The 12,739-nt window shown below is 39.2% G+C and overlaps 1 protein-coding gene across 1 annotated transcript in view; it reads right to left on the bottom strand.

The window, feature by feature from the left end:
• Positions 1-12,739, bottom strand: part of INPP4B (inositol polyphosphate-4-phosphatase type II B) — a 563,351-nt gene that overhangs the window by 172,562 nt on the left and 378,050 nt on the right. Inside the window, exon 9 of the mRNA XM_081093135.1 lies at positions 9,596-9,675. Within this exon, the coding sequence (XP_080949261.1) occupies positions 9,596-9,675 (80 nt within the window). The remainder of the gene's footprint in view (positions 1-9,595; positions 9,676-12,739) is intronic.

Here is a 12,739-nt window from a genome sequence, read left to right as displayed (position 1 = left end):
TCTTGCTTTGAATTGGAGAAACTGCATCAATATTGGGGAGGATAAAAATAAAATAAAATTTACATTATCTGCCATGTCTTCAATGGAGGGATGAGTATTAAACCAAGTTTATCATGGCACTTTAAATTTGGTTTTAACAATAGTAAGTTTTAATGGAATGTGTTTGTTTATTTTCCAATTTATATATGTGAACATCAGAAAGATGTAACATTTAAAATATATATATATATATATATATTAGAGGCCTGGTACACAGGATTCATGCACTGGTGGGGGGCATGGCCTGCGGGGATCAGCCCGCTGTGGGAGCACCACTCATCCTGGTCAGCCCAGCGGCAATCCCACTGTGGGAGCACACTGACTGACCACCAAGGGGCAGCTCCTGCATTGAGTGCATGTCATAGTGCACATCATAGCGACTGGTTGGTCGTTCTGGTTGTTCCGCTGTTCAGTCACTGGGCTTTTATTATATAGGATATATGCAAATTTAGTCATTTCATTTGCTATTGTAATAAGTAACGTAATATAGGCTCAGTAGCACTTAGGTCAGGTCCAATTTAACCTGCCTTCAATCATTTCAGTTAATTTTAAAAGCTTTTTATGCAAGATAGTAAAATTGGCCCATAATATAACAAAGTCATCAGTGCCATACAATGTTATAAAGAAGAATCCTTAGTTACCTAGTTATCTATTGAATTCTAATAAGCTTAAGTATTTTCATCAAGGGACCCAATGGATCACCCATAATAAAGCTGGGCCCATTGCTAGAAACAACCCCTCCCTGCCTTGTAACACAGCCTTGAGAAAAACAGTTTGTTTATATTAATGCAAAATGTAATAATGTGAAGTAAAATAAACTTGCCTATTCCTATTTATCTCTATTATTTTATCTTTGATTCCATCCTTCTCTTCTGCCTTGTTAAAATCGTTTATCATATTATTTTGGTCATAGAAGCAAAATATGACCTTATTTTCTATTTCCTTATCTCCCATTCACAAGGTAGTCTTCTTCCTTTTCCTGACTCCATTCCTTATCTTAATGAAGTCCTATCGCAAAGAATCTCTTTCAACCACACTTTTACCATGAGACAGCCATGCTGTGATGCGGAACCAGAGACATCAGTGCATTTCATTTAATGGTTAGGGTAGAAAATCCTGGGGTAGAGAATCCCTATAGAGCAGCGGTTCTCAACCTGTGGGTCGCGACCCCTTTGGGGGTTGAACTAAGACCATCGGAAAACACATATATAATTACATATTGTTTACAGTAGCAAAATTACAGTTATGAAGAAGCAACGAAAATAATTTTATGGTTGGGGGTCACCACAACATGAGGAACTGTATTAAAGGGTCGCGGCATTAGGAAGGTGGAGAACCACTGCTGTGGAGGAAATGCATCGTCAAGGGGCAGGTCACTTTCTATATATTCTGAGGCATGACGTCTCCAGCACAGCTCACTCATACATATTAAGAACTGACAATGTGTCAATGGAAAAGCAAAGTCAAACCTCACTGGAAACACAGTTAAAAAATTATGGCCTTCTAGGGATCATTAGCCTCTGTTAGCTGGAGCAGGAATGATTAGCTCTGACCTGCTTCTTCTGGCACCCACTCCCAAGCCTGATGACAGAGGCATGGTCCTTTGGTGACTGAGGAGCTGACGTAAGCCATCGTGGGGGATGGCGACCCGGCCTTGTCACTGACATGCTTGGAGAGACTGGTCTCTCAGTTTTTAATGATAGTTCATTTGGAGAACACCAGGGTCTTCTGGGTGTGCTTATTCCCTGGCAAGGGGTATCACAAATGGAGGAAAAATAATCGGAAGGCAGCGTGGGCAAGAAGCGAAGTGGCAACACTGACACACAGACAAACATTGCTGTGCTCTCTTGCTGCCCCAAGTTGAAACTGGGCTCAGAGAAACACAGGGACTCTGACTGCACATTTAGGAAATGCAAAGTGCAGGGAAGTCACTATAAATCAGGGAGGAAGTGGGAGGAAGTGGTGATTAGTGTCCAGAGCAATGTGTGTGGCTTAGATGAGGCTGAAAAGCAGAGGTGCTGTTTTGTATATCTCGGCCAAGGTTTTTGCATATGTTCATGTTCACAGTCTTGCTTATTTGGGGGTGAGGGGAAAGTAGGAAGGGATATAACGTTTAAAATAGGAGAAGAACATGATCAGATAAGGATCTCCTATTATTAAAATTATTAACATCAGCCCGGCTGGCGTGGCTCAGTGGTTGAGCGTCAAACTATGAACCAGGAGGTCACGGTTCGATTCTCTGTCAGGGCACATGCCCGGGTTGTGAGCTCGATCCCCAGTGGGGGGCGTGTAGGAAGCAGCAGATCAGTGATTCTCTCTCATCATTAATGTTTCTATCTCTCTCTTCCTCTCCCTTCCTTTCTGAAATCACTAAAAAATATATTTTTTTAACAAAATTATTAACATCAAAGGATGAGTTTAAAATGATGATTCTTAGTTTAACCCAGAAAGAAAAAGCACCAAAAGGCAGAGCTTTCAGGGGAAGAGCTAAGCTCCATTTGGGAAAGTTACATTATTAGGTGATTTGTGAAAATAAGTGTGTTTCCACTTATGGAAGCTTAAAAAATCTGTCAATGGACATAAAAGATTGAGCATGTCTTTTGTCCCTCTTTTTCCATATGTTTTGTACAAAGTTCACAAGATGATGTCTATATAAAACATGGCACGAATGGAATGTAAAATGCCACACTGTTGGCAACGCCTGTGGATTTGTGACGGGGAGTGAGAGAAACAGTTGAGTTACAGCATGTGGATATGGGCATGGTGTGTGGGAGCGAAAGCAGCGTGCGCAAGAGCGAGTACTCATTTGGGTGAAGGCTACAGGTTCTTGTTTTAAACCAGCATTTTCTAAATTACGTAGCTGTGTTTCCTGGGATACCGTGTCTGCTAAGCTGTGAACAAAGAAAGCTTCTTATGTTCAGATTAGTTTTGGAAAAGCTGCAGGTGACACCTGCCCTCTGAGAGTCCCAATGGGCCAACAGGATTCATTAAGGCTCTGAGAAGTCCTGCAGCAAGGAAACCCACCTCACTTTTCTAAAATATAGCATTTTCAAAATTATTTGACCATAAAACTTCTTCATTCAATAAACATATACATATAACTGAAGGATACCAGTGTTCCAAAAAAACCTGTTTGTTTAGAAAAGCTGCTATAAATGTGTCCAGAGCAGCAGAAACACAGGGTGATAATAATGAAAGTGACTTTGGTAAATGTGGGCGAATCCAATACAAAAGTTTCTGGTCAAACATAATTCCTTGCAGGCCTAATCATTCCTGAAAATTATCTTCAAAGCTAAATTAGCTCTCAAACTTCCTAGGCAGGTAGATATTTGTATACAGCTATTAACTGGATGTGATTTGCATTTTAAAAGAGGGAAGATTTCAGGCTTTGCTATTCAAATGGAGTTGCTCTTGAAGTACTCCAGTATGTGCTATCCCTCCAGTGACTGAAAACTCTACTTTGCAATCTGACAAATACCATGTCTTTTGAATAATGCAAACTAAGAAAGTGCTCTTTGGTTTCTGTGGTCAGACCTACATAAAAATGGATTAGGAACATAAAGACAAATGCAGACTACTTAATTGTAGAACCCTATAAATGATAAATGAAAGACAGTCTAGTTGAATGAAATAAAAATAATAACACTGGTGATAACAATTTTAACAACAGGAAATGACCATGATGAACGCCTTGCTTTGCATCAGATACCATTTCAGGTACACAACATTGGTTGTGTACAATCCATCTAACCCTCACCTGAACACACACACACACAGCCTGAGGCTAGAGAACTAATCAATCAAAGAAAGGAACATAAAAAATTATAGCTAGCATTTATTGGGCACTGACTATGTGTTGGGCACAACTGTAAACATTTTACATTAATAATTCATGTGAGCCTAACAACAATTCTGTGAGGTGAGCACCACCGTTGCCTGCATTTCACAGATGGGAACACAGTCTCAGAGCAATCAGCCATCCTGCTGGGCAACAAACCTGGGGTTTGGTCTCTGGGCTGTTTCCAAATAATGTGCTCTTCCCACTTTTCTACCGTCTTAATCTGAAAATATCTATGCACTTTGCATTCTCTGATTTTATGACAAATCAATGTAATTGGAACAGTTATGACAAAGTGCTCATGTAGAGACTTTTGATCATTTTAAGCAATTGTGTCCCTAAAGGACATTATCACAGTCGCTTTAATAAATGAATAAAATCAGTTTTAGAAGCCAGTGCCCCAACTTCTGTGTTCCCTTCATTCTCCTAGTCCACTCCTGAGAGGTGTTACTTGAATTGACTTCTGTCGGCTGCTTTTGATGTATTCAGCAATAAAATGCATCAGTAAACTCTAAAAGCAGCTGACACTCTGTGATGCATTTATGAATTTCTGTCCTGAGTTCAGTGCTATATTGCTAACATACAAAACAAATTTGATTTTTTCCCAACTCTAGTGGGATTCTGCCTGTTTCAGTCAAACAAACTGATCTCCGTAGGCCTCTTGCTGGCATCTGCACCTAAGAAGTCAAGTCTCATGTCACAGCGATTGAAGCCAGAATTCAGGTTTCAGGTAAGTATCCATTCCTCAGGGAATAGAAATGGTATGTCCAGACCGAAGGTTAAACCAACTCCTTGGCCACTGACCAATTTGGAGAATTGTAGATTCTCAAACTATACAAGAAACAAGGAAAACAACCTCTGCCAGCACCTGGATAGAGCATTTTTCACTAGTGCAAGGAAGTGCATAGCTCATGATTACATTTATTAATTGCCCAGAATCACCCCGGGAGGGAGGTCATTACCACGTCTATTAGCAGACGTTAAAGAGTAGATAAGCCCGGAGAGACACAGTTGTTGACAAAGCTGGGACTTGAACCAAAGTCTGGTATGAAAATCTGTTGTCCTGTTAATTACATTCTTTCCTGAGAATAAAAAGGATGAAAGATTTATTGTTGGACAAAATAGCTGCTTTCAAATGTGGTCACAAAGAAGAAGCTGGAGACTTGTTTTACTTAACACCATGAAAGAGAGCTGGGGCCACGGCAGGGCAATCAAACTCAGGAAAAAATAAGAATACTTTTCTAACAAGGACCTGTTTGAAAATGGAAAAGATGCGTGGCTTCCCGAGTTTGAGTCCCCGCCACTAAATGTGTCCGAGAAGAACCTGCTGTGCCAAGGTCTCTTCTGGGCTCTACAATCACTGAATCCTAAGATTCTAAGCAAAATGTCTCTTCTCTAGGAAATCCTTGCTATGAGAATCCTTCTCTCCCCTCTCCATGTTTCCATACCATCCCAGCTGAGTGACCTTAGCAAATCCAACTGCTATTCCTCAGCGTGCTTAGGAGTGAAACAGAAATAATACCACCTTCCAGGCAAGGTTATTAAAAGATCAAATTTGACAAGATGTTGGAAATGCTAACCCCTCATAAAGCTCAAATAGTGTTAGTTACCTCTTCCCACACGTCTATGAGGTCAAAGTCAGTGTCAGAATCAGAGGATCCATTCTGGGAGAGCTTCAATTGCACCAAAAACACAGGGAAGGAAGCGCTCCAGGATGCGAGGTTTCCCCTTAGACATGTCTGGATCAATCATGAGTGTGCATTTGCTACTGACTTGTCTGTGTTTCTGCTTGTTCATGCCCAAGAAAATAATGCAGTGTTCTTATGCATACTTTCAGGCTTTCTGATGTGCATTTCTTAATAAATTCTACATAAAAGCATCAATTAACTTAGGTTTTATATGCCATTCACATCCTCTAACTTTTCCATTGATGCATTTAATAAAGTATAATACTATTCTGTTTTATAATTAATCATGAATATTCTCTCTCAACGAGGGTTTATTGGCCACCAGTCAATCTCTACTGCCCTTATCCTATACTAGAGGCCCGTTGCACAAAGAGATTCATGCAATAGGCCTTCCTTCCCTTGGCTGCCAACACTGGTTTTCCACCGACATCTGGGACCCAGACCTTCACTCCAGCTGCAGCAGAGAAGCCAAGCCTCTTCAGTCTTCAGTCTTTGCTCCGTGCCTGCATATGCAAATTAGCCATCTTTGTTGAGTTAATTTGCATGCTCAGCTGATTGGCTAGTGAGCATAGCAGAGTGACACCAATTTGCATGTTTCTCTTTTATTAGTGTAGATAATAAAAGACTAATATGCAAATTATCCCCAAGGGCAGGAGTTCGACTGACCAGGAGTTAGATGTTCATTGGTCACCAGTGGGTGGCGCAGCACATGGCGGGTGTCAGTGGTGCTGGCAGCAGGCTGCATTGGAGGCACTGCCGGCCCCGATAGGCCCCAAGAAGAGCAGGACTGCGGCAGGATGGTGGAGCAGGTAAGCGGGCAGCGCCAGCCAAGGCAGGTGCGAGCGGGGGCCCTGAATGCCCTCCCAGTTGCCCCACCAATTGGCCCTGATCACCAGCCAGGCCGAGGGACCCTACTCGTGCATGAATTTCATGCACCGAGCCTATAGTTTAATAGAGAAAATGTTTTAGACATACAGAAAAAGTAGTGTTGCCAAATCATCAGAACTTTTGGCTGCACTCCTGCGTTTTAGTACCTAGGAAAGCTAACTGGAAGACTTTCAAAAGAGAGTAGAATGTATTCAAAATAGATATAACAATTAAGACACATGGATGTGGTTTTTAAAATTCATCTCTGAGGTTCAAGTAGCTATTGATAAGAAAAGGTGCTGTTACAGAAGCATTCCATCATACAAAGAACTTTAAAGAATATATCTGGTGTTTAAAGTAAGATGATGTGTATAGTCTTTATCTCTGTGTAGGAAAAGCATAGTAGTAGTAGTAAGAGATTAAAACTCTAAACAAGTTTAATTTCATTTGAATAGAAAATAATTTATCATTTAAAACTGTATTGTCAGGCTACGGCCAAGGTGCGTCTCAGGTTACTGCGGAGGTTCAGAGGCACTTAGAGGATTCTAAGAACAAACTTATTCTGATTCACTGCCCTGGAGTGTCTAGGACACCCGTGGGCTCACAACATGTGAGATGATGGTGGCAATTTCGTGTCTTTATCACGCTGAGTGCACTTGTGGAGAAAACCATATGTCATAGTTTAAGGAGCCTTTCCTTATTATTTCCAGCTCTGGAGTGAAGAACAAGCCTTTGTGGGATTACATTTCAAATATGTAGGGTTTATCTGTTGTTCTTTTATTTTTACAAACAACAAAAATGAAGTGTGTATGTGTGTTTATGAAGGTTAAATAAAACATAAAAATGTAAAGATATCATGATTTGTATCTTAACTTCTCTAAGCACAAATATTTGATCGTAGAAAATAAGTATTTATGGTTTGTGGGAAAGCAAAATAGTCCTAAAAATCACATAAACAAATACATATGCAACAACACACTCTATGATACATATGTATATGCATCAATATGTACACCTATAAATGTTATATAAAATAGGGAAATCTTAAAAATAAACAGAAGATGAATGTTTATTTCTTTAATAGCCTTTCCCATACATCTCTATATTTTAAAACATAACAACCTGAGAATTGTATTGTGTTAAAATGTCTGGACTATAATTGGGATAAAAGTCAGATATAATCAGTACAAGGAAATATTTAAAACAAAACAAACAACCCAAAACAAGCTTTTTGTTCCTGACCTAATGTTCGCAGCTCTGTACCTCAGAGACTCTCTAGTCAGTAGAGAGAAGATGAATTACATCAGAAGGAAAAAAACATGAAGCACCAGAAATCACAGGCTATGATAAGTCTACTCTGTCTGGTTCATAGGGAGTGAAATCGAAAAACTTGGCAAAGCACTAAAGGGGGAAAAAAAATAACCTAGCCATTTCAGAAATGATTTTCAACAATTATTTATTTTAGAAAATGTAACTCATTGTTTTTCAATTTGTTTTCCTTAAACACAATGAAACTCAACTGAACAGGAATTAGGGGTATTAAATTAAAAGTGGAAATTTGTTTTGATAGCCTCTAAATCTGAAATTATTATATTCCTATCTCCTTCCAAGGGTCGTACTCTCAACTTGACCGTTCTGTTCCTACCCTCCCTCAAAGGCATCGTATGTAGTCACTAATTTCCATTTTACCAACAATTTCCAGTGCCCTGATTTCGGTTTCCCAGGAAGTGTCTGCTGTGTAGCACGCCGCTGTTAGTGACAGTAATGATAAAATCACAACTGCTGCTTGTGAGTCAGCAAAAGGAGGAATAAAGTGCTCAGCATCTTATCTAGAAAACGCATGACCTGCTGTTAGTTCTAAGTTAGCTCCGAGTTTTAACCCAGCAGCACTCTGGTCAGATCTAACCACCATGCTTGGCTGGTAACAGGTTTTTCCAGGGCCCCAGTGCCTTTGAAAAACTAGACTTTTCAGCCGGCCCGTACACCCTTCAGACTGAAAATAAATGCAACAAAATTTTATTGGGAATAAAACCCCCTACACTATCAATATTTTAAATGTCTTCCCAAATAAAATACAACAACAACAACAAAATAACAGATGTTTACGAGACAGCCTAAGGGAAGCCAGAGAGAAGATAGTGGCTTCCACGCTTACTTTTAGGCATGAATATGAATTACTTTAAATCGTGTACTACCTATTAAGTCAAAATGCAAAACCGTACGAGTCAGTACTAATCAGAAAAGGAGACAGCCAGCAGTACAAATTCCAACAGATGTCACAGCATTTTTACTAAAATAAATTCTTGGTAATAAGTGGTCCTTGGGGGCTGGGTCAGACAGCAAACAAACTTAAGATACTATCTTCTCCCTGCGAGTCATCTTTATATTTCATCAAAAGAAGGGCATCTTCAGTTTACAACCAGGATTCTATATAAATATCGCAAGGCAGTATTCTCCCCTCCATGTACACATAATTGTAAAAGAATACAGTTATATAGCAACATGCTATGGTTTCAAATTTATTATAAACTTAAAAATAAAAATTTATTTTTAACATTCTTTTTATTATTAAAACACTATAGAACTTTCTGAAGATTATTTCATCTTCTCTATCAAAAGAAATTGTCCTTATACTATAAATCAGCTCTATCTATTGTCTGTTTCAATATGACTCCATTTTAACATATGTTTATACTTAAGATAGCAACAAAATAAGCTTTAAAAAAGGAAATAATCATTTTACCCTCTAGCATCAAAAAATCTGCAATGCCTCTGGCCAATATATTTCAATCCGAGAAATGCACTTGATTTTAAAAGTAATATTTTGATAAGTAACACAAATTATTTAATAACATTGCTCATCACTTCTAATGCTTTCTCACTTTCAAACAAATGTCATCCCTTTAATGATAATGCAATTCCCCTCCCCACCCCCCACCCTCCACCACAAGGGCTAATAAACTTTGACAATCTGAAACGTGAACTTGAATGTGAGCTTGAATAATTGCTGTTTCAATTCAACCTGTTGCAATGGAGAATGTAAGCCCTTTGAGAGCTGACATCTAAACATATGCGAGAACTATGACTGTCAAACCCAGTCAGCCCTCAGTAAATATTGCGGGCTAGTCACTGTAACGGTATTATTGCAGACCGAGAGACCCACCTCAGGCTCAGGGCTAGCAGTTGCTCCTTTGACCTCAGTAGCTCCCCCACTTTAAAACTGGCATAGCCCAGGAAGCTCCGCTGAAAATGAGAGAAAGAACAGTTTTCATTAACTTCTGAGGTTCCTAATATATCTGCTGTCATAGCGATCACACAAAATTAGTCTCTAGAAGAATAAGATGTTAAATCTCTTAGCCTGATAAACATTTCACGGACAGAAATACAATCATTACTGATATATCCACCTCATGGGGTAAGTCTCAGGGGTGCAAATGCATCCTTTTCATTAAAAACAAAGACAAATAGCCTGGAAAATAACAAAATGTGTGACACAGAAGCCAGGACTGTTCCACTAGCTAATTTTCTCCCCATATGAAAGCTGGGGTAAAAGAAAGATGCTAACTTTCAATATTTACCAATGCCACTGTCGCTCTTATTAGAATTCTTCGTCACTGGCAGCAACAACGCTGTATTCCAGATATGAGCAAATCTGGTTGTTGGAGCTATTTTTATGTGGGACTCTGGACAAGTTATAAATAGAAATGCTCTATTTCCCCCATCACGGCAATGCTTAAAAGCGTTTGTTTCCTTTGTTATTTCTATCCTAGCATGGGACAATTTCATCCTGACACACAAAAAATAATGGGACTTGTTCAGTTACATTTTCTAAAATTGCTTTTTTAACCTATCATACCGGGTGTTGACTATCTATGAATATCTACTTTCTCCACTCTTTGACTCATAATGTAAAGAATAAAACTCTAAATTGGTTGTGCTTTTCCCAAATAAAAAAATATTTCATCTCTTTTTAACATTCCTGGCTTCTACTGATTTAAAAGTCACAGTATTGTGGTATACCATAAATAGGATTTCTCATTCTCCCCTCAAGGTCAAGAAGTAAAGAAGAAAATATCAAACCCATATTACTGTCTGTGCCATTGCTGCCTAACACATTGTAATATGCTACAAGAGCAGCACTACATCTTCCAGAACGTTCTGTCTTCATAAGTCTGCTATCAGGCTTCCCTAGAATGAGAGACCGGAGGCCAGTTGGGTCTTTTCAGAGGAAAGTGTGCAATTATTCCGTGCATAAAAGGCTGTGTCCATGCTGAGTAATTGTTGATAACAAGAAAGGAAAGCTTCTGGTCCACATTTTTCTCCCTCTTTTCCAAGTTCTAACATAGAAGAACTGTTCCAAAAGGCTTCAAGGCAAACATTTGAAATAAACTCAGTTTTTAAATTAGAGATGCTTATATGTTAGTGGTGATAAACCCAATTCATTAACTTGAAACTCAAAGAGATGGTTTAGACACTGAGTCACCAAAGCCAGAAGCATATAATGTTAAATTGTTAGGTGGGGACTGTTAGGTGAAAATAGAGGGTTTGTGAAAATACTGGCTCACGGAGGGATGAAATGAGAGTGAACTGAGGCACAGAAGGATGCCCAAGAGCTGTGTGAACAAAGCCTGAAGAAACACAGGGCAGAGCAAGCCCACGAGAGATCAGCTGAACAGAAGCAGTACGCAACTTCATCAGAGATACTAACTACAGCATCCTTGTATACAAGAGCACGGAGACTCTGCTATTTCTGGTTCCCTGTCCTGTTGGGTTTTTCTTTATTAGCACTTATCACAACACACACACATACGCGCGCAGACACACACACACACACACGCGCGCGCGCGCGCAGACACACACACACACACACATCTGCTTATTCTGTACCCCCAAATAAGTGATATTTGAGGCTCCTCAAGGAGCTTTATTCTGATTTCTGATACCCTCCCCCCCACAGTCTAGCATAAAGCAGGCATGTGATAAATATTTACTGACAATGAATGAATGAATGAATGGGATAGTCATAGCTTCAAGTAAGTTATTCTATTAGATCGAGGAGAAATGCTCTTTCTGCAGATATTTCTAAACTACTATAATTCACTGAAATGTGAGAAATCAAAACAATGGTAGTATGTAGATTGTATGCTGTTGTAGTAAGTTTCATTTAACATTTTGTATTTTAAAGAGGTTTCACTTTCTCTTTCACTGATAATCAGCGTTTTTCATTTACATTCCATTTCTCACTTATTATCCATTCTCAAAGAAAACTTTTAACTGATCAGAAACTCCATAATTCCTCAGCATTTGCCTTTTGAGATTCTGAAGGTACAAAGGGTTTTGGAATAAATTAAAAACTACACATGTCATGAATGTTATTGTGGTCTCTTCAGCAAGAAAACGTGCAAATGCCCCAGACTGGAATGCAGCAAGGAAACAGGTGGAGTGGCTATTTCCAGACATGGGCAACAGACACGCCATGAGGCACAGCTGCAAGTACCGACTGTGACCAGAAGTTACTGACTGTCTCTCCTGCCCACCAGACCAGGAGCTGCTGTGGAAGCAGGACCTTGGCTTGACCATCTTTGAGTCAGGCCCAGCACCTGGAACAGAGGGGCTGCACTGAGAATGCCTGCAATGTGCCAAGAATGCCCGTTGGTCCGTCTTGTCCATCACAACTGTCAGCCACATGCCTAATCTCAAAGGATAATAAGAGATCTTACAGAAATAACACAACATGTTAAAAATCAATCTGGGGAAAAGGCGCCCTAGCATTACATTATAAAAATGTATCAAACTAGAGGAGGTGTTATGTAGGTATAAACGCTACCATATTTATTTAAAAAAAAAAACTATCCTGGGACTACATGTTGCATAAAATGCATGAATGAAACCGCAAAATTTCATGATAATGTATAATTGTTTCACATTGCAACACCAACAATGGCATTGCCTGCCTATACATTTATTTTCTAGAAGGTTTTTATGTATTAGTTTTACTTCAAAATAAATAAAACTAGGTCCCTCTGCACCTGCCCCGCCCCCCCCCCCCAAAAAAAAATTGGAAAACACATCATTCATTCCCATGAATATTCATTCACTGGTCTCCGGTAAAAGAATGAATTAGAGGGAAAACAGTCTTTATTTTTGAAACCTGAATTCCTATGAGGGGAAATAGCCAACAAGAATGTAAAATAAATAATTTTGTTTCACCTAATGTAAAAAGATAAAAATATAAAACTATTTCGTCTTTGCTGTTACTGTAATAATAATCATATATTTTTTTTAAGTTTTATAAATATTTCAAGTA

Source organism: Myotis nattereri (assembly GCF_964212035.1).
Source record: "Myotis nattereri genome assembly, chromosome: 5".
NCBI lineage: Eukaryota > Metazoa > Chordata > Mammalia > Chiroptera > Vespertilionidae > Myotis > Myotis nattereri.
This window is presented reverse-complemented; position numbering and strand designations above follow the sequence as displayed.